The sequence below is a fragment of the Mesitornis unicolor genome, unplaced genomic scaffold (assembly GCF_000695765.1).
Source record: "Mesitornis unicolor isolate BGI_N332 unplaced genomic scaffold, ASM69576v1 scaffold32145, whole genome shotgun sequence".
Lineage (NCBI taxonomy): Eukaryota > Metazoa > Chordata > Aves > Mesitornithiformes > Mesitornithidae > Mesitornis > Mesitornis unicolor.
In genome coordinates this window covers 1-25,858 of record NW_010185380.1, presented here as the reverse complement: position 1 = coordinate 25,858, position 25,858 = coordinate 1, and the positions used below count along the sequence as shown (strand labels likewise).

Here is a 25,858-nt window from a genome sequence, read left to right as displayed (position 1 = left end):
TGTAGCTCTGCTGGACTATAATCATAACAGCTAGGAAATCAGACTCTTCAGATAATCTTTGCTCTACGTGTATGAGAGGGGGATTTTGTCCTCTCAAAGCCAAAATCCCTCTCAATTAAAAGCCTTGTTTTTTTAAATTTGTGGGCAATGGACAACAATTTATTTTACAAAGAAAATGTATTCACAGTGAATGATTGTTGCCCAAACTCCATGCCCAAACTCCTAGAACATTATCCCGTAAGCATCCTCAGCAGGCTGTTATTTTCCATTACTTTTTACAAGATCAGAACCCCTGTCAATGACTCCTGATTCTATGGGAAACAGAAAGCAGTGGTGCAGTCCTGAAGTGGAAAAAGCGTTAAATCAACAACTGAGTCCATCACTATAAAGGAATAGTAACATATAGGAGAGTTTCGCTATTAAAATGTCATGGATATATCAAAAAGAGGATACAACATTGATTAGGAAGTTCATCAACACTTACACATTATCTAAAATAACATCTATTGCATGATCCCTCTAGCTTTCACAAAATAAAAGTAAATCAATACCTGGAGATACTGTCACGAGAAGCTGCTGAATCTAAACTATCCATTCTTTCAGATGCTTGCAAACCAGAAGCTTGACCAGGATTTTTATCAATTGAGTCCAGTCCTGACTCCTTAGAAAGTTTCATCATGTGGTTCTGGTAATACATATGGATGCTCTCCCGTGTTGGAACGTTCCCCTGTGGAAGAGAGTAGAGGTAGAGATACACAGCAGGGGGGAGATGTATCCTTTGAGGAACTAGTTTTTTCTGTCATTTGGTGAGTAACAGATTAAGAACTGTGCAAGCAGTTTCCTAGTAAATAGTAATCTCCCTCTAGCAGTTCTTATTCAGAGTGCAAGTCAGATTCTGGCTTAAATTACCATGGCACAAAGTGTTGTTTTTTCAGGCAAAACTGGAGCCATGCAAACAGTTTCAGGCTATATATAAAAAACAAAACTCTGCTGTGGGACTGCAGATCATTCAATATGAAAATGAGGCATGGGCAGCTTTTGAGATATCTCTTTTCGATACCCTCACTGACTCTAAGAACAATCATACATCTTATTAGTGGTCAGCAGCAGGTTTTTTTAAACAGAAAAAAAAAGAAACAGGTCATGTACAACCTGATCTAGATTTTCATTAGCGTCCCAAAATAAGAACTTATTCATGAAGTATGGATACAGTTGGAAAACCATGATAAAGACACTGAAGACCTTTCTCTGTGACTTCAAGATCAAGCAAGATCATGAAAGGATGGTTTTATTAACTGTCAGACCAGACCTGGGCACAGAATCAAGTCTTTCTGGCTATGATACTGCAATCAGGATTCTAAAGGTGTACCATAAGAATAAAACTGAGAATTTTATAGCCTGTTTTAGGCAAAACCACATCCAACTCATTCTACTAGCAGTTGCAGTGAGTTCAGAAGATACACTGAGAGAGAACATTTCTATTCTTGGACAGTCATTTTTCTGACTTATAATGAAGCCTTATGCAAGGTCTTTTTCTAGCTAAAACAATAAAAGTACTCTGAAATACTGCCTGTTTTCCCTTTGCTAATATTATTTACTAGTATTTCAACTCTGGTCCTCTACACTGTCCCAAATCTAAAATTTTCAAAATCTGAAGTTTTGGAAAAAAAAATAAAATCTTAAGAACAAAATCTGAAACTCAAGTTTTCAACGAGGTTTGTTGTATACAAGCTATGTTGCTTCTGCAGTAATAAATGTTTGTGCTATCATGACACCTTGCTTCTGAAATTATGGCACGCACTACATACTAGCTTGACTGCAGGCCTGGGGTAAAGGACAAGAGGTGTGACAGCAGAAGTGCCCCACAAGTGATAGAGGACTCAATTTCAGGTTCTTCACTAGCTGGGAGGGAGACCAAAGCAACTTCATCCATCAGGTTGAATGTCCCCAACTCCACACCAAAGAAAAACATCACCACGATGGTTGCAGCAGGAGCCTCTTTTCTTGACCAGCAATAACTTGGGGCTGCTATGGAGGAATTGATGATTCTGATGTTCATGTGTACCAATATTTCACAGGACAGGAGAGAAAGATCCTAGTAAAAAAACCCTGAAGTTTAAAGCTATTGGCTGAGGGCAAATTCTTTGAAGGAGCCCTAGTACCAGAAGATCTAGGATTGAAGCAGGATATACCAGCCTATACAAGGATATACGGGCTCTGTTGTAACCAAAATAGGATCAGGCTGCTGGCAACATGAAACTGAAATAAAAAGGTAAATAAAATTTGAACAAAGGATAGGAAGAACTCAATATAGTTCAGGTGAGAAGTAGCAAAGAATTATCAAAATAAGGTCCCAAATAAGTAATGGCCATAAAAATGCAGGTTAGCTTGGGTTCTGCATAAATGTTAAAAACTCTAAAAACTCAGGGGCGGTGAGAAAGAATAATATGATTTTTAGTGAGGATGCTGAAATAGCAGGGACTTCTGAGACCTGGGGCAAAAAGGAGTGCCACTACACTGCTGTACTATCAGAGTACGAATTTTATAGGAAGGATGAAATGGAAGAAAGAGATGGCATGGGACAAAAAGTATAAAGTCTAACAAATTAAGTAAATTCACTATGCCATGATTATCACAGAGTCTCTATGGGTGGACTTGAACTGATTAATACTGAAAAAGTGTATTATGAAGGCTCAGTTTTTGACCATCAAACCAGTAGTGCACTCATGCTTGTTAAATATTAAGTAAGATTACAGAAGGTGCCATCAGAATAATAATGTACAATAACTCAAGTTAATTTTCAAATGTACTCATGTAGAATAGGTAAACGTCATCAAAAAGCCTCTCAAAGAATTATTTTTCCAATAATTTGATTTGTTTCCAGATAATAAGTCAAGAAATTTATTATTTATATATTTATAAAACAGTCCAAACCTATTCTTAAAGTGCATGTATAAAGGTGATTTTTATAAATTTTCTCCTTAACACAGTGATCTGAAAAGACAATCTTTCAGTTTTCACTGAGCTGGAAGTCACATTAGCAGACAAAAAAGACCAGAGGCATTACCTTCTTAATCTCCCTGGTCAGCATACAGCGCTCAATTCTTAGCACAGTGGAGATATCGATGTGTTCTCTTGAGATGGAATTAAGCCAAGCTGTAAAACTGTCTAGTGTTGCCAGGAAAAGGACCCAAGTGAATTTCAAGATATTAAATATCCTCTTGATGATGTTATCTAAGGGAGAGGAAAAGCAAGCGAGTGTTAATGAACACAAATATATATCACTGTATTTCTGCTTGGAGTTAGATTCATTTTTCCTTTATTGTATAATGACAATAATCCAGGCTGCAGGACCCTGTCATCATAAGGAATATCTGAACATGCCTGAAGGCCTTTTGGCTGTCTGGGCCATTTTCCTGCCTGCATGCCGAGGCTTATCCTCTGGAATCCCTTTTCCACTCTGCAGCTCCCTGGTCCTGCAATCACTACTCGTACAGTCCCTGATTTTAGAGAGACACTGTATGCACAGGTCTGCAAATTGAAACTCAAAGATTTGGGCATCTGAGACATCCTCATCATCTGAGGCATTCATCAACATCCTCAGCTCCTGTGATCTCAACAGCTGCTCAGCCAGCGTGTTGAGCTGAACCCCTTACCCATCTACTTCTGCATGTATTCTCTCTGCACAGAGTTTGCCTTTTGTTCTTAAACCTTGATTAGGTAAGTTTTAAAGTCTAACTTGCCTAAACAGTCTTTGAATCTCTCCCGATTTTCCAACCACCTAAACACACCTCTCTATATTTACTGATTCCAAAGCCTTTTTTTTTTTTAAATAGGCTGCACTGTGTCATCAGTGATCTCAGATCAACTAGCCCAAGTAGGAAAAATCATCAAAATCAGCTATGAAACATTACTCTTGCACCATTTTTCCAAAACAGTACACTTTCCCATGAGTAGGGCTTATGGGCTTATACCAACAATAGTAGCTTTTTTTCACTCAACACAGCAGTCAAAAGTTCATTTCTCATTTCAGTAGTTCCTTTAGCATTAGCAACTGCACTTCTTACCCAAAAAGCAGCACTTCTGGTTTATTTTTCTTTCACTCACAAACATACACGCCACACCACAGTTCTTACATAGCGTTGTACAAATACTAAAACATTTCTTTCTAGCTAGCCAGTTCTAGAGCTAGCTGTCTTTGCTGGGTTGCAAATTCCAGAGCACTAGCCATAAAGATTAATGTTAGAATAACCAGCCTAGAAAACAATAGATATGTGTCAATAATGTGCCATGTAAGGACAAAATGTTTGATGTAGATACTAAGGACCCAACCTATGCACTAAAGCATGATGCTTTCAACAACTTCACTTCTTAGCAGTACCACAAGATGGCATGCAAAACTTTGTGGAGTGCACTTTGCTCCTTACAAAGACCGCAAAGGTGAAGCTGTAATATCACAGAATGGTAGGGGTTGGAAGGGACCTCTGAAGATCGTCCAGTCCAACCCCCCTGCTAGAGCAGGATCACCTAGAAAAGATCACACACGAATTATTTCAATAATATTTTGCTTTTTTTTAGGCTTTTTCTACGTCACTAAGAATTGGAGACAGTTTATGATTTATCTACTTAAATTTTATTTACTCGTAATTCAACATGCAGGTCTTGAAGCTCAGGAAATCTTGCCACTGGTAATTCAATGTAAGGTTGTTCTTACTTCAAGCAGCATTCATTTCCTTTGAATTTCAGATAATATTATGAATAGTTTAAAAGAAAACAGAGCACTCATACACAAAAATATACCACATAAAAAAAGTTATTTTTTAACCCACACTCTTCCTCTCTAATACATAGGTTTTGCTACCAATTTCAGGAGAATTGCAGCTCTCAGGTTAAAATTATCTTTATTATTGACCACTGCTAGCATTCCATAGTCTCACCACAGTGCTTTGCCAAGTACTTCCAGTCTAATCTGAAAGGTCATTTTTCTCTCTGGGATGAAGGTGGTTTAGTATACATTTTTAATGATGCTGTAGATGTTCTGGCAGCTTTGCTGGTCTCCAAAACTTTTTAAAAATAATCTTTTAGGGATTGATTGCATCTAAACATCTTCAAAAAGGGAAAAATTTTTTCTTTTCTGCAGAGACCGTTATTCTCACTTAAAGGGTCAAATGCAGAGGTGGCTTCGCTCTGGCTGAGAGTATGAGACATGATTAGGTCTAAGGTTAATAATGATGATAATGCTTCATTAACAACTACCACCTAATTATTCCAACCATCTTCTTTAACAAATTATACCTAGGAATCGTCAAAATATTTCAATGAAAATATAAAGCACCCTAAATTGACTAAATTGACTACTACCAATATAAATTAATAATAAACCTCCTTCACTTTCCCTAACTCCAGCAGTATTTCCCTAGAGATGTGTTTTGGTGATTCACTTCAGTGTTTTAACACAGGTAACTGCATTGCAAGTAAGTAACAAATAAAAAAAGTCCTTAAAATCCACCCCACACACCCCAGTCCCCGCCCATAGCAATGCAACTCATTTATTTGAGACCACTGCTCTTTTGAGAAAGAAATGACATCTCCCACATCCTGTAACATCTTCTACACTCATCCCTGTGTGAGCCACAGGGATACAATTCTATCTGGAACTCTAGGAACTGATTTTAAATAGAGAAGAAAAATAGCTTTTGAAAACAAAGTCTCACTCAAGGTAAGCCACGATGAAGACTTCTTAAGAGGAAAATCTATTTTCTTCTTTTACTCCAATTAAAAAAAAAAAGCTAAGCTTAGATTTATGATCTATTACACTTCTTTGTAGGAAAACTTTCAATATGGGCAAGACTGTGCAAACTGCTGGCATTTCTCCTGTTGTGCAGAGCACCCTTAAGTGAATGAGAATGGGTAAGATCGGGAAAATTCCATTTTTTTAGAGATTATTGCACCTTGCTGAATGGGTGAGTACCAGACAAAAGCATTATATTAAGCTTGCAAAAACACACTGAAAACCACAGGGGTTTTGTGCTAATAATAACATTTCAGACATTCAAAGTCAATGGAAAATATAACACAGGCCTGCATGCAATCAAGACTGAAAGCTAAGCTTAGGTTTAAGTTGTTCTAGAAGTAAAATACACTGCAAATGATCAAGTCTGAGCCTGTAGGTGTATTTACTGAAGTGTGTAGAGAGTGAGTGCAGTAGCTAATAGTTGAGGAGTAGAAGTTCTTATGCTCAGGACTTGGAAATCTGGCAACTGAAAACATGAAAGAACTTAGGAAGTTCTCACTGCAAAGGTTAGAGTGGATTTTTTGGCCTTTTGTGCAAGCCTGGGATCACTGCAATGCTGTCTCTATGATATACTGCTTGTGCCACCAGTCACAACTGCATTTTAACAGCAGAGAAACCCTCTTTCTGCCTTCGTACCTGGACCATCAGATTTCTTCTTGACAGGTTCCTCTTCACTGTCTTCACAGTCTGCATCAGTACCATCTATTGAAAACAATGAGCGAAACAATGAGTGTTACACCTACAGAAGTGTGGGTGTAAATGCCATTCAAGGTAGAAAACACTACAGTTACTAATCAGTAGTGACTGGTTCCTCACCTGCCACTACTAACAGAAAGCACGATTCCATTACTCAAGTGAGGGGACAACCCTGCCAGTGAAGGTGTTCGTGGATGACTAGCCCTCTTTTGTACTTTGCAGTGGTTTTCCTTCTCACTAGATAGGCTGCTGAGCGAGGTTATCTGTTGGTGTAAACCCAGAAGTTTCGCAATGACACAGCTTCTGCCCTCAGCAGCCTCATCTTCCACTGGCTCCCACTTGAGCTCATTTCTTCAGCTTCTAGAAAGGGCAACCTGATCTGTGCTCTGATCTCCTCCTGCCCCTGACCCAGCAAACCTGAATGAATTGAGTGGGACCTTCATGTTGCAATGAAGCAGAAGAGTTGGTTTGAGACAACCATATGCTTTTAATTAGGCCTATAGCAGAGGAGTGATGTAGAGTTGTAGGCAGAACTGAAGGACAGCAAAATGACTCTCCTTCTATCTAATATTAAAAAATTGCAGCTAGAGCTTCAGTGGCAGCAGTCAGATTATAAAGCTCCCTCTTTTTGATGGGTGAAGTTGCCAGATGGAGGAAAAGTCTAGCCCATTCAGTCTGAATGGACTCCCTCATTCCCATCTATACTGACCAGAAAAGCTTCTGAATTTCCGTTTTCTTTTCTTGCTTAAAAAAGGAGCAAAAGATGAAGAGATATGAACCACTTATAAACTGATTATTTTCAGAACCATGACTGATTTTACAGTGCCAGTAAAACCCTATTAACATTTATATGTTTTCCTTTTGCTACCTGCTGAATTCAATGTGAATTTAGGAGTTCATGGATATTTGGATTCCTCAGTGAGCACAGCACGGAAAGTGAAAAACATTTCTTGATATTCTTCCCCATGTATCAACTCAAGCTTCTTTAGGGAACCATGTAGGAAATATGGCAAAAAGAAATAATATGTGGCTATTTAATTGAATTTTTCTTACAGCTCTGCTTGAACTACAGCTCTTCAGGAACCTCCTCATGAAATAAAACATAAGTCTGTCACATGCAAAACTTTCCCTGGGAATACACATGAATTTATCATCAAAATGAAAGACTTTGAGCAATCCTAGAAAAACCTGGAAAGTACGATAAACCTCTTTATGAGGTGAGGGAATGAAAGGGTAATGTCCTTTCTCTGCCTGATTCTGGTCATACACGTGGCACTTAACACTCCCATATTCTGGAAAAATGCTGTTAACTACCAGGTTATTGGCTTTTTAAAGTTACGCCTTTACAAGGTTATGGCTTTCTCTTGCAAGAAACTCTACTTCCATACATGTTTTCATATAGCTGATGTTCTCTGCAATGTGTCGAGTCTTCTTTTTTGGCAAAAGTTTGGAGCATGTGTCTTGCAACTCTATGGAAAACACATATATCCCCTCTTCTCCTTTATCTCCCCCAGTGTGCACTGTGTAGAATGCAAGAATGTAGCTATGGCTGGTCTTGTCATGAACTGGGGCAGGCAAACTCATTTTGCCAGTTCCTAGCCAGAATTGAGAACACTTGACCTCTAAAACTCAGCTGCCTTTCACTAGCAGGAACAACAGGCAATTTAGTTAGGATTCTATTTAAAAAAAAATATAAAAGTCTACCTACCATCCCCAGATCCTTTTCGCCTTCGTTTCTCCTCCTTCCCAAAACTTTTCTTCTCTTTGCGCCTTTGTCGTAGCGCTGTTTTAGGGTCAGTAATCCAGGCCTGATAAACGAACTGGAAGGAACAAACTAATTTATTTCAAGGTTCTTCAGATTTTGAGAGTAAGCCATAGAATAAGCCACAAGTAGGACTATATAACTTGAGCAAATGCATTCAGATCTGCAGGGGTAAGGAAATATTTTGAATACCAAATCAAACACCTTCCCTGCAGATCTGCTGAGTTTTCATGTGCTATTTTTGTGAGCATAAAACCAAATGTGAAAACACTTGTGGGTGAACCAAGTTTCATTAGAACCCACAAAAATTCACACTCTGAACTTTGGGAATTAATACCCTGTTGTGCATATGGGCTACTTCACCTGAATCTCTCCATTTAATTCTGTATTTCTACTTTATCATTTTACAGGCAAGATGCAGAGTAATGGAAACTTTAAGAGAAAGTGCTGCAATCAACTAACTAAAGCATCAAAAGATGTAGTGATATCCCAGTACAGATATTTGTGCTTGTACATTTTTGTAGGTACTTTTTTTCCCCTCTGCAGATCCCAGTGCAACATTTAGAGATTTGCTATCTATGCAGAGTCCCAAACCTCGCAGTCAGGAATTCCTCAAATTTCATCCTGATTTTGACAATGACTCTCTTTGTTGCTTCAGATAAGTCACTTATGAATCCTTCTGCTACTGTTTTTCCAGTTGTAAAATGAAGACAGTAATACTTACCTATATATAAAGGGGAATTTATAGGGCCAAATCTTGCTTACAGCACTCACTCAGATCAACAGCCTGTTGACCTGTATGACCACAAGAAGCATGGAATTGGCCCAAAATATTTATAAATGCTATAGCAGTGGAAAAAATAATAAAAAAAAATGTTACCCAAAAGTAACTTGTGGAATATTTCTGCACTCAAGCTGTGAAGGAAGGTTACCGAAAAAACAGTAGTAAGACTCATATCTTTTTTCCGTATAAGACATAAAATGTGAATAACAGAAACCAAAGTAACTGTATCTTCTCCACAACTCTTTAGGACAAAAGATGTTCTTTTGTTCCTTTTATGGTTTGCATTGAAAAATGGTAATCATCTTCAACTGGCATTGCATTGTCTTCTATTTCTAAGCAACACAGGCTGGTAACAGAGACAGGGCAGGGGAGCACACAGATGCAGGCATGCAGGTGAAAACAAAGCCCAGTAACAAAACAGCTCTATTAATTCTCAAGACAAACATGCAAACAATGAAAACAACATGCGTGTATCTCAGTGAAGCTGGAACTGTCCCTCATTGGACAGAATGGTAACATTTCTATTTGGTTTATTTATATTTTTAAAATTTGCAGACACAAATTGCTTTGGAACATTAACAGCATTTTTAAAAAACTGGTAAACTGACGTTAAAGGAATTTAAAAGGCAAAAATACTTTGTCCTGTTTTGTGAATGTATACAAAAATGGAGAGGAAATTATTTTGGTACTGTTGATAAGAAAGTCCTCTTCCAAATCTCTCAGGGTCTGTACATTTATTTTCATATGTCTGACTTGTTCAAAATAAGCAACACAGGAGAAAACATGTGGGATCAGAGGCACTGACTTCTTGTTGCTTTGTAATAGGTGTTTTCTAATGAAGGTCTGGGGTAATCATGATCCTTAAGTGAATTAATACTGTATTACTTATTGAAAATTAGAAAATGTCAACAACTGCTACTGATCAGTTAGCTGAGAAACTGTACGCTAGCCACAGCCATAGTGTCAATAACGAAATTAGAGGTAAAAGGCAGACTTGGAAGAGGGTAGAAGATTAGAATGAAGCAAAGGCATTTGGTTAATAAATTTAATGTAACTACTTATGCTAAGCAGTGGATATCTTAAGAGCTGACTGGGGGCATACCTATGTATTGCCTTAGAATTTTTACCACTGGAAAAACTTTAAATGGACAAACTTTTAAATCTCTTAGGCTTTGGAGCTGGTACGCTCAATCTGCAATGCTCACTCCTTACGAATATCATGTTACATATATGGAGTATAAAATGATACATAGTGCTCAAAGGTAGGAAATGCTAAATGTATTCAAGGGGGACAAGAAAGAAGATGCACAAATCTTTTTTGTTATGATGAAGGCCAGAAAAGTAGAGAGCTAAAAAGGGATTTAGAGCCCAATGTGTGTTTTACAAACCTTTTACCAGCTTTCTGAGATCAACTACCACGGTGTCCATAAGATACACGCAACTTGATGTGACCATCTGGTATAGCAGTATCAGAAGAAAATGAGAATTTGGGTCTGCATTTTCTCTCCAGGGTTGCACTTGAAAAAAGACCACTTTCTTGTGGCTTGACCACTCCAAAAGCATGAAATGCATTGCATTTATTAGGAATGAAGCTTTGGCTGTCATTTTTAAAAATCATTCATATAAGAGGAAAAATGCAGACAAGGACAGAGGCATACATTACATCGGGAACTATGGGATGGGTCACACACTGAGCACTCACAAAATATCAAGTACCTTTGCTGCTTTGATTAAATACTGAAGGATAGTTTTGGGTAGTTTAATGACAGACTTTGGCAAGGCTATAATGGCTGAAGCAAATTTCCCAATAGCTCTCTATAAAGAAGGACAAAGCAAGAGCAATTAGTAGAAAACAAGAAAATATTAATAAAAAGTATCTACTAAATGATTGTATCTAGATTATTAAGAATGAATTCACATAAAGTCCAATATGAAAAAAGATAATTTGTGATGTTCACAATAAAATTTCAATGATTCTTAACTGTGTGCATTCTCTATTTATTAAACAAGCTAACCCTTAGAGTGACTATTGCACACAATTTACACTAGAAGAAAAATCAACAATTAAAAATAATTCTTTAGCAGGCTCTACAACAAACAAGTTCATTTTGATGGTATTTTTATTAAGACCATGTGCATGGTGATGGAAGCTCAATAAAGGATGATGACCAAATGAGGAACAAACTTTTCATAAACAAAACCAATTTTTTTTCCATTCTATACAACTCCCCTCCTACATAACGCCATCCCACATCTTCATGTTGCACATATTGTAGAACTGGCCGCCTACACAGAATGTCTGACCAGAATTTTGAAATAAAGACCACATCCTCCATCCTCAGATTAGTAGTTTCAGGACTGAGCTTTAATAAATAAGACAAAATGAACAAAAAAACCCGGACCCAGAGTAAATGAAAGAATCTTATTAGTTTCTGACCTCAAGTTTAGAACTGTTTAAAATCTCAGTGCTTAGCACCAGCATATCTGAACAAAAAATTGTCACCAATTTTTTAAAAAATCAGCAGAAACAAGAATGAAAACCTTCCTCTATAACTGCAGGAAAACCAGAAAGAAAAATGACCTAGAAATTCATGAGCCATCTTTATGGTCCAAGGCGGGTTAAATGCAAAATATACAGAAAATTAATGCAAATAATAGAAAATATAACTTACTTAGCACATTAATTTTCACCCAGGTTTGTTTTGCCTTTTTCAAGGTCAGGAAAAAATCTTTCCATGTCATTATCATGCAGGCAGTTTAATAAATGTAATCAGTTGGTAATGTAATGTAAGTATATAAATTAAAGGCACATTGTATTAATGAATTAAATAAAATACTTCTTGTAATTCAGTAATGTCATCTGGGAAGCTTTATTTGAAAGCTATTGGTGTAAGGAATGGAAGAGCATGGAGGCAGTTGCTTGCTCTTCCTTGGGCTGGGCTTTCAACAATGCATCTGGATGGCAATACTCATCTGCAAAAAGCTACCCATTTGCTTAAGCTTTTAAAGTTACAGACCTGAAAAAGGTCCGTAAACTAAAGCAAAAGGATTTCTGAAAATTCTTCAAGTCAAAGTTTAATCTTATGAACATTAAAGCAATCCCACGTGCATGAGTATTTCACTAACTTCTTCACCCAAATTCTTAATTTAAGCCAGTGGATTCAATACCTGCTACTGTCTAACATCAGCCAGTCTATATCTAGGAAATTAGTTAGGAAACTTCACCTATCCTTTTAAGATTACAATATACTCTTACTTCAATACAGTCTGTCACTTAAAATGCAAACATAATAATTAACAACATCCTGAAAAAGAAAGGAGAGAAAGTGATGCGGTCTCCTTCTGTAATTTTAACATTTAAGCTCTTTCCATCCCAAGGATGTATTTCTCTGGTCCTCCACTAGGACCAATAATTAATTAATTTTTTTTAAAGTATATATTTTCCATGAAAAGTCACTTATTTTGGTGATAATTTCTTCATGGAATGATAACATCTACTCCAAAACAGACAACCACTGAAGCATTGTACAGCAGTGCTAGAGGCAAGCCAGCTTGTTCACTTGTCTTTATTGCAATGCAGAAAAAGTAAAGCTCAGATTCTTAACCTTTGTTTTTGTATTTTTGTTTTCCTCAGGCATAAGTGAATAAAGATATAATTTCACTATAGTTCTTGCAGGAATTTGGCAATGCTTAAAACAGGAAAACTTTCATTTTAAATTGGCAAGAAATTAATTTCCAATACGTTTCAGGTCTACTTTATATGTAGATACTGCTTTAACATATGTGCCTGCATTATGAGAAGCCTACATTGTTTTCCAGATGTCACCAAGAAAGCAAATTACCATAAAGTACCTGAAATGCAGATTTTTTTCGAGGCTCCTCCTCTTCTTTTTTCTCCTCTTCCTCTTCCTCTTCACTATCCGTCTCAAACAAATAATAATTTCCACTTCTGACCACTAAGTGAAACAAAATATTTTCTTATTTTTCTGAAAAATTCTATTCTCAACTGCCCCGAGACCTATGAACAGCCAGCCAGTCATTTAAAAATTCATAACCAGGAGAGGTGAAAACAGAGAAGAAGCAGGAGATTAAAAGGTCTCAGGCAATTTATTTGATGTTAGTCTGTGATACTTTGGGCATGAATGAGAACTATACAAGAACTATACAAAGAAAACGTCACTATGAGCAGAAAGTGTAAAGAAAAATCTTGAAGTATATCAACTTACTTGGTTACTTTTTTTTAGGAAAAAATGGTATTTGAGTCTAAATTAATTGAGAACTGACTGGTATTTGAGGGAGTAAAAAAAAGCCCAGCAGTTAAGTAACTAAATTTAAATGAACAGTACCACTGGACAAAAAAATGCAGAACTTCTCTTTAAAATACTGAGACATCCTTTAAACTATGGAATGGGATGGTATTGGTTAATGCTTTCTTCAAACATTTAAGCTTTAATTAGGTAATGGGAAAACCTTGGTTTGTTTAAAACAAATCACTTGGATTCTATTAATGTGATCACAAATGAGTTTCAATTTTTTGCCCATGGATTCAGAAAGATTCTGAAACCGTGATAGAGTAAAGATGCAGAGTGAATAAGCTAGGCCTTATATCCTTGAACAGAAGCAATGTTTTTATTTCTCAGATGGTAACAGGCCTACATGAACGAACAAGGGAAACAAAAGAAATTAAAAATAAAGTAATGAGCCAGAGAAAAATCAAAATCACAGCATTACATCCAGCAGTGAAAGCTGGTAAATAATTTCCACATTTAAGCTGAAATATTTAAAGGAACAGTTACTTAGATGAAATGTCACACAATCTGGATACACAGAGCAATACATATTTATATTGAAAATTATATTTAACCCTCATTATAGGTTTCTGAAAAAGTAACAATTGCTTTAATTCAATCATACCTTGAATTCTACACAGATGCTCTAACTACCATAGAAACCTCAGGGTGAGCACACTGTGAAATTTGCCAGAACTCTACTAGGTCATAACTTCAGCACCTAAAACTCCCTCACAGAGGGAATTTTGTGCCTCATGTGCCCAGTTATGACTTTTAACATCAATGAATGCCATGCAGAGGGACAGAGAGTCCACTTCAGCAGTTCTAATGTTGAACTGAGGTGAAAAGATAGTCTGGAAATTTCTTGGATCAAGCAAATTAATTATTTGGTACAGGGCCTTCTAAGAATGCCCATTTAAAATACATTAAAGACATGAATGTATTTTAAGTGCCAGTAGTCTGCAGTTCTCTTTAATAAAAGAAGTATCTTCTTGTTAGCAACAGAAATTGTACACACAGAAGATCAGCAGGATAAGGTCTGACATCTAGGGGAAACCTCAGAGTAGCACCCAGTCAGACTTGAAATGCCTGAGCTGGCAGAAAACAAATCTATAATGATCTCCCTCCAAAATTTTTAGGTTAAAGTGTGTCTGAGGGGACACTATAACATAGCAGTTATGCCTCTTTTACAGCTAAAGAGGGAGGTATGATTGAATAGCAATAATGCATTCTTGCACACATCAAAATGGATTAAGAAGTGTGTTAGTCACCTGCAGGGATTACTAAAGAGACCAGATTTTACTAGCAAGATAATTCATGGCCAGACTGGACTTAGGAGACCCTTCTCCTACTGCAAAATGTGACTTTCTCCTACAAAGAAAAGGGACTTGCAGGCTTTCCTTGTGGATAAGAAGGAAGAGGCAGATGGGGAGCCATGCAGGAGAAGTCAGCATGATCTCATCATCTGCTTGTGCCCAGAGGGAAAGACCTCCCCAGGACAGCTGCGAGCAACACCTTTTGCAGTACAGTAGACACAACTCTGTGCCCCAGGAGAACCTGAGGACCTTGAAGCATGTGGCCCTAACTCTGCTGATCTTTGTTGGGCTCCATAAGTAATCCACAAGGACAGGAGGAACTGCACCTCCCTGCAAGGGAGAGTGTGAGCAAGTGTCAATGAGCAAACCCTCACTGATGTTTCCTGTCTGTTCTACTCAGGTCCAAATTCATGACTGTGTTTTAATTCATATGATACATAAAATGAGCTATCTTTCTGTATAATAAAATTATAACAAGTTGTATAAAAATAATAAAAATCTAAATTATCCATCAGAATTGGCATAAAACTTCAAGCTTGAGCGACTTCAATATATACACATATAGAGCCACAGCCACAAACCCACTTACTGAGATGAAAAGCCACGTGCAGCAGAATGCTGCAGTTATGGCAGTGTTTCAAAAAGGATGGATGGGGAATATCAGTCTGTTTCCAGTTTGTATGCCTGTGAACACCTACTGTCAGTGCCACATTTCAATGAGTGTGGACGCAAGCCACGTGGCTGGCAACCACTGTTTGCCTCATCAGGGACTATGATGTTTCCCACAAGGCTTTGCATTATTGCAGTAAATAATTTCAAGAATGCTTACTGTTTAAATACCAAAACACAAGTTGCCACCTAAGAACATTAAATAATGAGGGTGAAATAAGTAAAAGCCAAAGTCAATGCCTCTCTTTGAGCAGTTCTTCTTATTAAAAAACCAGTGGTGAGTAAACAAAAGACCATATCCCATTCCTTTAAAATCACCATAGCTTGAAATTCTACAGTTAAAACTCACAAATTACAGTTTTGATCTGTTTTGTCATCGTTGTTCTTAATGAAACTACAGGGCAAGAAGTTTATTTTCATAAGACTATTGAAAAGGGATAGGTCTCTCTAAAGTGGCAGTGTGCCCTTTAGAAAAATAAAAATCGAGGCACAGTTTACTTGTGACTTGATAGAAATAAGCATACAACATTCTGTAAAATACTGTTGGCAAATACACACAGTGGAGTTATAAATAAATGCACCGAGGTAAAATGAAGCAGTATGAAGATGTGTAAAAGTATTACTTGGAGTAACTCTTTTAAACTGCATGAGCAGGCATAATGTAGATGTTCATATTTAACTCTGATCAGTGCTATACCCTTGATTTTTTTAAAATCTCCAGAAGTAATTAAAGAGCTCATGTCTGATTTCCTCCAACAAAGATCCAATAGAAGGATATCTGATTTGAGATTACACTGTACTCAGTTCTCTTGTTTTACTGAATCCATAATCTAGGGAAAAACTCTTTCATATGCCTGGACTGGGCAACAAACAAATGAAAACATCATAATGCAACAATAATACGAGTGAACCAGGCGAGTCATTTCTTGTGCACAAGCCTGAACGTATTTTTGTTCTCAGACAAACACAAAAAAATGGAAATAACAAAACAACCAGTATCAACAGTACATTAAAGTATGATCAGAGATATTCAGCTGAGCAATACACAGCCTAGTCCTTGCAATTGTCTTGCTGCCTTACTTGGTGTGGTACTCAGATTTCTACAGATGACAGTAGAACGACTGATAACCCATTAAAAAATTTTATATGACATATATATATATATATATATATATGCAGAAAAGAAATTATGACTAATCTTAGAGCGCATTGGCAAATCTTCACCTTCACATTTTTAAATATATTGTGCTTGCAGTAGGGGAGAGCTAAGACTTTTGAGGCCAAAATAGACTTTTTTTGGCACACGTTTAGCTGATTTGATTTTTTTTTTCCCTAAGAATGCCCACAATATAATGAGCTAGCTATGCCTCCAACAAAGAGAAGTTCAAAATATGGTTAAACTCAGTCCTTGAAGATTTGGAATTAGAAATCATTTGTTGAAAAAAACAAGCCTTCTATCAAGTCACAATCATAAAATCAGGCACAAAACAAACAGATCATGGAAACGCCTTCATTCTGGTCAAGGATATAAGGGTTAAATCCACGTATTTGTAAGATGATTGAGAAAACCTACTGGAAGCATGATCAACCCAAGGCCGCCACCACAGCTTTTTTTTGCCCTTGGCTTTCTCTTTGTCTGCTTCTCCTAAAATAAAATATGTCCAAATATTAATTTTACAAAATGAGAAACATGTTTCTTATACTGATTAATAATTTTTAATTTCTCTCAAAAGAGCTAAAATTTCATGAGCACACCAGATGTCAGATCTACTGAATACATTCAATATTAAAATCATTCAGAAACATGACCACTAAGCAGAAATACTCTGGTTTATGCAGCAGTTAAAACAGCATTCTACTCTAAAATAGCTAAAAAGTTCAGTTTTGTGTTTTAAAACATACAGTCACAGTTGACAGTAATATTTTCCCTCCTCTCACATCCCCTTACATTTCAGACTCCAATAATTTTAAAACCAGTAAATGCTGATCCCAAGTCAACATTAGAAATGTGGCACTAGATAGGTATCATTTTATCTGTTCCCACATTTTAAACAACATTTAAAAGTATACAAACATTTCAGTGACTGAAAAAAACCTCAGAGAATCCAGAAAACATTGCTGAAAAAATGTGGATGCTACCTATTTGTAACACTGTGGTTTGTAGATAATGACTGCATTCAAAGCAAACCTTTGCTGCTATTCAACTCTTTGCCAACAGCCTGAAGTCAACTAAAAGTAACCTCAAAGTAAACCATTTTCTATAAACCTTCTTGCAGTACAAAATCCTGGATTTTTTTGGCTAAATCAAGCTCCAAACTGATACTCAGCTAACAAATTTGCTACATGCTGACAGTTTTGAAGAATAATTTATCACTTGTCCAACTATTAGGTCTATTAGGTCCATAGTGCTCAACTGCAATTACAGCACAACAATAGCTAATGGTACCTTCATCATCTTCTTCAGAAACCTTCTGCATCTCTGGCCCCTCTGAGGACTCCTGGGTCATGCTTAGCATCCTCTCTTTACCCTTTTTGTATTTTTGCTGCCTGGCTTTGATGCGATCCATTCTAGCAAAAGGAAGAATCTTATTAGATTCATGTCTTCACCCTTTTTGACCCACCAGGAAAAACAGGTGTTAAACACATCCATGCATACACATATCCCAGCAACATTTCTAAAGGAAATATCCATTCCACACAGTTATTAAACCTGTTCTTACACATACAGGGTTAAATGGCTCTGAAGGATCTGGCTGGAAGAGTCAAGCCTAGATGTCCACTCACTGGTCGGTGAGAGCTGGGTTGCCTGATACCACATGACTGCTTTACCTACTTCCCCTCAACTATCTTGTTATTGAAAAATTAAAGATTTGCTGTCAGAAGCTACAACACAGCAAACAATGCTCTAATAAAAAAGGACTTCTGCCTGATGCAGTGGTTTTCCTGAAACTTGCCACTCTAAACCAGGGATGTGGTTGCTCCTGCACTATTTGAGCTATATCTTAATCCCTTAAGATCTCATTTGTCCCACAGATCTGGAAACACAGAAGACTTAAACTGGTTCAGTTTTGTCCAGATGTAGGCAAGCCTTCAATTCTCCTTCCTGCAATCCTGTAAAATTAGAACAATCTAGTCTTCTAAGACTTCTACGTTTTCACAGTTTGAAAAATGGTAGTAAAGAAAAATTAAATCAATACAAATAAGTTCTTTCAATATAACTGGATTAAAAGCAAATGATTCACTAATTTCAGTGACAAAAATGCACTTATATACTTTTATTAATCTGTCCATTTGTTAGGGAAGAAGCACCTGCTACAGAGGGCAAAACTCTTTCATCTCAGCTACTCGCTATTATTCTGTAGACAATTCGATTTCTTTCCCTGTCATTCATCTGTTGCTGAAGTTAATGCTAGGTCAGTCAGGACAACTTGGTTAAGTCAGCACAACTTCTGGCCGTGCTGATGGTTCTATTCATCCTAACCAGCCTAAAATGTATGGAGTACTGACACACATTATTGAATGAAATAAAACGAACACCCTCTACTGTTGAAGTCAGACATCCTGCAAATATATACTAGTAATTTTTAGAGAAATACAGATTAGCTTTGGCATTACTGCAAGCAGTATCATCTTGTTCTTAACCTCTGCAGAATTAACAGAAAATAATTATTTCCAGAACAGGCACATACTGTCAATTGGGATAAGACTGATTCAAGCACAGGGCAGAGCCAGTAACAGCCACATACATCATCCGATGGGAACCCCCAGGCATGCAGGTACGGAGCACAGTCCCTGTAGCCTTCTGGTGCTTCTTCAGTTATGCAAGCATGGAAGAAGCTGTCAGGAGCGGGATTTGAGATCTGGTTAGACAGCAGTTACAGCTTTTCATGCATGGTAGTGGAGGAGCTTTGAAAGCTTTCTGCAGTTATTAAAGAAGCATGCTGGCTGCACCCAACAGAGAGCAGAGTGGCTTATTGGCTCTATCAAGAGAAAGGATCTCCAGGCCAGTTAAGCTGAATGCAAATATTTTCAGTTTGCTCTCAAACTCCAGAGGAGGAACCACAAATGAAGTGGAAGCAACAGGCATCCATCAAATTTTACCCAGAATACAAATAAACAGAACAAAATCCTAATAATGGTAAAGTCGATGAGAATATTGTCATCCATTGCAGCAGGGACAGGATGTTACTCAGCTTCCTTAGCCTAGTGATTTCAGGCTATTTAGGTGGCTCTTAACCACAGCTTCTCTAACTAGGCCCCTCTCTTTTCCAAGTTTTGTTTGCTTATTTTTGATTGTTGGTTTTGTGGTTTTGTTTTTAACCCAGTTCCTGTGTCTTAGACTCCTATTTTCTAACTATCTAGACTTGCACTTTCAAGCGAGACAGGGTTCATGTCACACTTCTGATTAGTAATCTGCCTACCCTTTTCATGAGTTTCATAGGGGATTTGCATTTGACTGTCCTTAGAGATGGGGAGAGACAAATTGAGAGAACAGTAGGATAAACAGTGGAAGGAAAGAAAGAGGAAAAAATACAGAATTTTCACCCCATATTTCATCTGCATTGCATGCATTCATATTACACAAAATAGGATAACCCAAAACTGCAATTGAACTGGTCCTCTAACAGAGAAAATATATAGCACAGACAGATCATCTCTTAAAAAGAAGACTATATGATCATGTTGCTCTGATACTCAGGTGTGGAAAAGTTAAAAGCTGATCTTCTTAACCTCCCATCATTGGATTTCTAAGGTTTAGAAGAACCTTCAGAATAAGCAGGAATAATTATCTCTTGATTTATAGGAAACATCTGTTTCATTACAGTTTCAGGCTCACTGAGGAGCAGGTAAGTCAGTACATTCCACTCTGATTCTTTATGTCAACTTCACAACCTTTGGTCTTAGAAATGCAATTCTATGTTTAAATAAAAGTTTACATTCTGCAGTATGTTGTCTTTATGGAAAAGATGACTCTAAACCTACATCACTCTGGTACATCTAAGATCTCTGAATGCCCAGAGAGCAATTTTGTAATTGTAAAATCATACCTCAAAACATAATCAGCATTTCTATAAAAGAAGGTGCTAGATAAATACCAAATATTGGAATCGATGAAATAGTTGTATATTTATGTGTGTGTGTATATATATATATAAATACATAAAATACATACTGTCTTTTCAGTTGATCCATTGATTTTTTTTCCTCTTCAATTCTTGCCTTTACAGCCTTGACAATTGTAGCCTGGAAAAGCTCAGCACCCCTACAGTAGAAATGGGGGCAGAAGAAAGGAAAAAAGGAGAGGAAACATTGATATTGAGAGAATGCTGCAAAACACATCAACTTTCACAGCTTTTAACGAGGGCTATGAGAGCAGTAGATGGTGTTTTGTAGGACAGATAGTTTAACTTCTATCAGATTCTCAATTAATTTGTTTTCTCATGTGTGCTTTGTCAGAGTTCAGTTTGCAATAATGAATTTAGCATGGACCATTCGAACCAATCTTAAAGAACTGCATATCATAAATAAGTAAGTGCCGCAGCCATGAAAAACTTGACCTGTTTCATTTATTTTTTTAAAACTTCATGTTACCTTGATGCTAGGATCTGAGAAGCTTTTATATCTGCAACCACATGCAGGAAGTAGTAACTCATGAAGACTCTTCTTTGCAGCAGCAGGAAAGCAAAACATATACTGTCCCAAATGATTCCTGCTTCTCCACTAGGCAGCTTACAATCTAGATTGTTGGTTGCTGGAAAGCAAGACACCATCAGCATAAAGACTGCTGTATAAAATATTCTTTTATAATGATTACTCAATTAAACAATCTTAGCCTTTAAAGTTATTTGAATTGAGGTAATTTAATTATTTTTTTCTTAAGAAAACTGACATGCATTTCCATTTGAAGTAAATGTATTTTCTTTTACAGCAAACTGGAAAGCTTCCAACAATGTGATATCCCATGAAAATTAAGAATTCATCAAAAGTGAACTATTTGGAAACAAATTCACCTTATCATAATAAGTACTTAAAAACAAACAATGGGAAAAGTATTTTTGGTTAGCCAGATATATAAAATTTCAGTATTTTCTAAAATGGCATGTTTGTTTTTTTATTTCAAAGTGATTTTTTGTCTCATTTTTTTATTAAGAACACTAGCAACATGAGAAAGAAGTGTTTTATTTTTGTCAAAATAATTTTTTGACTGCCACTACCTAATATTTTTATTTTTCCTCTACATAACTCAGTTCAATGTTTCTTTCCATTGCATATGAGAAAAAATATTTGAAACCACAAAACTGCGTCCTTTGGGGTAGAAAGAGACAGGCAGAGAGGAAATCCCATTCCTTCTGCCTCTGGATTTTGGCTTGAGCTGTTTCTTCCTTTCTTTCATTCTTTATCCTCTAAAAGACAGTTCCCTTGGGGATATTAAAAAATTAAAACCGGGTTTTGTGGAGCTAGACTATAAATTAAATGGCCTATGCTGCCCTACAGAAGGGAGCAGGAGGACTCAAGGGACAGACTGTAGCTCGAAGTTGGCTTTACAATGAAGTAAGCCAGTCTAACAGGTCTGGAAGGTCAAACTCCAAGAGCTTCAAAGTCTGCTGTGCCCATTCCCTGGGGAGTCAGAAACCTGGGTCTAAGCTTCTGTTGCTGCTCAAAAAGTTCTGGGTAATACAAGAACTACTGGACACCATTTATTTTGTGAATTTGCATCTTTGTATTTCCTTTCTTTTCCCCTACTACCCACTTATCTATTAGGATCAGACATGAAGACAGTTCAGAACTTTGCTGCAGACTCACTAGGATGAAACCGTTTTTTAAATCCAGAGAAAAACACTGAAAAAAAGCAGGTGTTTTCAAGCTGTCAATCCAGGATATCAGGACAAAGTGGAGCCAAATTAATAGGTCATTGAGAGATGAAGTATCTTGGTCTCCATACTTCATTCCACATACACTATCAACTCTCTCCTTGTTATCACCACAAACATGATAATAATAATTTTTAAAAAGTGCCTAAACTAACTATGCCTGCAAAAAACTTTCACTTTTATACTGTCTTAGCCTTTTGCCATTTCAGTGACCTGAACTGGTTTATACCCTCGGAGCAACTGAACATAGGATCTGGCACAAAGGGGTTTGTGAGAGTCTGCAGCTGGGAAGAGGTGCCCTCTCCTTGCAGTGATGGTGAGCTGACATTTTAGCTCAAGCTGCACAGTGAAACCATACCCTCAAGTATCACATCATTTGCATATATAGGGAAACCGTGTTAAGTGCTGGCATCACCAGATTATTAATTTACAGCTAATGCTGGGTGTGAGTATGTGTGGGGGTATTGGTAGTTCTCTCAGTATATGTAACTCCTTTGGTTGTATGAAATATTTTCAATGTTCTTTCTTGTTAGTCAATACAGGACCAACCTGTATCAACTGAACTTGCAGGTATGATATTTTCACAAGGCAATATGTCAGGAGGGGACACAACTGAAATATGGTAGAAGATTTTGAAGGTGATTCTTTATTTACAGAAAATTATGAAGAAAAATGAGCTATACTCACGAATACGGTAGCCTTTAACTGTACAAGCCAGGCTAAATGCCTGAATCAACCAGCAACTATTCTGAATTAATGATTCAATGTAGCCACATGCTCCTATCTGTAAAATAAAAGTTTCATATAACAAAACATAGAAATAAAAATAAGAAAAGTATTGCACCTCTTAACATCACATGAGAATATTGTGACTGCCATTGGTTGTGCTATATCTCCTGAGAAGAAGAGAGACTGTGTATACCAGTGACACATATCACAGTTAAATACCAACGGACTGTTCTTTCAATTATCAGTGAGATAGGAGGTATGTGGAATTTGTTTGTGTTTTTGTAGAGAAAGTGATAATATGTTCGGCATGTCATGCAGTGCGACAGCTAAGCAACTTTTATAAATCACTGACTTAATCTTGCAAACACACATGGACAAGGTTAACACACGTGGAGCTCCACTGAATCCCCAAGCATAAAATGGAGCACATATGTAAGCATTTAGAACATTTGCAAATTCAAACCACTCATAAATCAATTTTATTTCAGTACAGTGACTTATATAAATGTAAAAAGAAAAATGCCTGCTCTTTTCAGTCCAGCACTAAAACTGTTCAAAGTTAAAAAGCAATTGCCAGGAATAAATCTAAATTTATCTTTCAAAAATACTTATATTACTGGCTTGTCTCAATCACCTATCAGTGCCACTACAAGAATCTGCTCTAAAGAGTTAACTAATGTAAGAAAGCCTTTAATATTCTGCAGAAGAATTTGACATTTTATTTTCAAAGATATCAGTTTTAGCCTGAATTTCACACCAGCTCTAAAGGAAACAGGAGTGCAGTTTGCAATTTTGTAGTCAACTTCACTAATTGCAATACATTACATCACACAATTGCATCTAGTACTAGGCTTGAAAATTCTAGTTTTAAATAAAAGGTTTAATTAAGTATGCACTATTTATTGATGGTATGCACTTACTCATTTCTCACTCCACTGAGATTTTCAGAAGACTTCTAAGGAGAGACTTAACTAGGCAAAGGAATCAGAACCTGGCCCTTTGAAAACAGCTTGTGAACTTTCACAGAGCCTGACTGAATACAAGGGTGTATAGTTTCTATAATGTTAGAATTACCATTCCCTGAACACGTAGTTGTAGTTTCTGAATTAAAATGGAGCCTGTTTTGTGCTTGCAGAAGGCTGTGCTCCTAAAAAAGGATTTTTAATGACCACTCAGTGCACTATGCACACATCCAATGAAATCAAAGTGCTGAGGACAGAGGAAAGGCAGCAGTTACTTACCGAGAGGATGTTCTTCATGGTGATCACAAAGACATTGTAGGCAATCAGCCAGTCCCAGTAACGCAAAATGCTCCTGATGGGCTTCAGCAACAGATCTCCACCAAAGAGAAGGAAATAAAAGCAGGCTACCAAGTAGCCCATGCAGAATATGCTGATCCTCGTGGTTCCCGTTATGAAGATTATAGTAAGCACAAACCAGAAGAGGTAACTAAATATTATCACCTTATACATGTCTAAGTAGGACCTGGAAGTAAAAGAAGGAGAAAAAGTTACCATTTTCTGAGGGCTGTGCTACCCTTCCTCTACCCATGTTACTGGCCAGCATTTGTGTCTAAGATATGCTGGGCGTTCTCTTCCCATTTCAGCAGTTGGGCACCTGCTTAAAACTAACAGCAAGGTCAGTAAGTCTAGCTCATTCATGGGTCTGTCTGGCTCAAATACGCAATTCTAGCTCATTCATGTGCATAAGCTCCTTGCTACACCCAGCCAAGGCCCTTTCCATCACACAGGATCAAGCCTCGTATCATGAAAGGGGGCAAAACATGCTCTCACCAAGCGTCACGATAGAGGGATATTATCTGGCAATGCTACATATGCAATTTAAAAGCTATCTGAGATAATCTTTTAAGTCTGAGCAACACTATAGCAAATCTATCACTAAAAGCCAGCTACAGTACTCTATTGCAAGCAATTTTGTATTTATTGATGTCTACTAGGGAACTCAGTCTGGTTAAAAGCCTAGTTTTCAAATACAGCTGCTAAAAATATCTTTCTCCAGTAGAGATCAACTGTAAATTTTTGAGGAATAAAAGGTTTCTACGGAATGTAAATGTGATAGAATTAACCGAAACATTTGCCAGGAAGCTACAAGACACAGCTACCTGAAATCAGCCTGGCCCACAGTATTTTAGTGAGAAACAATTTGGTATTTTCAGATTCTTTAAAATCTTGACTTAATATTGACTCAGTGAGCATTCAAATAAGAATATTTGCCAAAGGTAATACCAAATACTACATATAGCTAAACACTGCAAAACCAACTAATTTTTAGTTCCCCCACAGTTAGTGTTTTGATTCCAGATGTGACTGTGTTTTCAGGATCTGTTCACCCAGGCTGCAAAACTAGATTTGTCAGGAAACCAGGCAGGGAGACAGCACTACAGGACTACACATATACCTAAGCCAAACCATGTAAGGAGTAAATGAACTAAATGCACTGCATGAAGCCACATAAAAAGGCTCCTGCTGCTTGATGTTCTCAGGCTTAGAACTTTCGAGGAGTATGTATTTATAGTCCTATATTTATAGGCCTGTATTATACACTTCACTTGCTGAAGCCAACCAGAGAGGCATTTAAGGAAAGGTAACAAGAAAGCCGTCTTGTTTTTTTCCCCACAAACATTTAAGAAATTTATGGACTACTGCCTGTGAAATCTAAAAATGTCATGACTTTACAGATGCTACTGGGTTTTGAGTGATAAAACATTAACAAAGAATCTACACACAAAAATAAAGAAGCAGAAGAGATCAGTTGAACAGGTCTTCACTATATTAATGTGAACTGGAAATGGTGCTGTCGCTGTTTCTCCAGAAAAAATGACTATAATATTAGATGTTCCTTTAACAGTAACTATTGATGAGTGGGATCACTCATCAATGTGAGTGGGATCACCCATCACTATGGGTGGATATAGGCTGTTCAGGAG

At 37.2% G+C, this 25,858-nt stretch overlaps 1 protein-coding gene across 1 annotated transcript in view; it reads right to left on the bottom strand.

The window, feature by feature from the left end:
- Positions 1-24,396, bottom strand: part of PIEZO2 (piezo-type mechanosensitive ion channel component 2) — a gene marked incomplete at both ends in the record, with an annotated part of 51,320 nt that extends 26,924 nt beyond the window's left edge. Inside the window, 12 exons of the mRNA XM_010184822.1 lie at positions 552-727; positions 3,068-3,234; positions 6,431-6,496; positions 8,199-8,310; positions 10,753-10,851; positions 12,889-12,992; positions 16,884-16,955; positions 17,757-17,878; positions 20,484-20,573; positions 20,903-21,062; positions 22,870-22,966; positions 24,153-24,396. Of these exons, the coding sequence (XP_010183124.1) occupies positions 552-727; positions 3,068-3,234; positions 6,431-6,496; positions 8,199-8,310; positions 10,753-10,851; positions 12,889-12,992; positions 16,884-16,955; positions 17,757-17,878; positions 20,484-20,573; positions 20,903-21,062; positions 22,870-22,966; positions 24,153-24,396 (1,509 nt within the window). The remainder of the gene's footprint in view (positions 1-551; positions 728-3,067; positions 3,235-6,430; positions 6,497-8,198; positions 8,311-10,752; positions 10,852-12,888; positions 12,993-16,883; positions 16,956-17,756; positions 17,879-20,483; positions 20,574-20,902; positions 21,063-22,869; positions 22,967-24,152) is intronic.
- Positions 24,397-25,858: the final 1,462 nt, after the last annotated feature.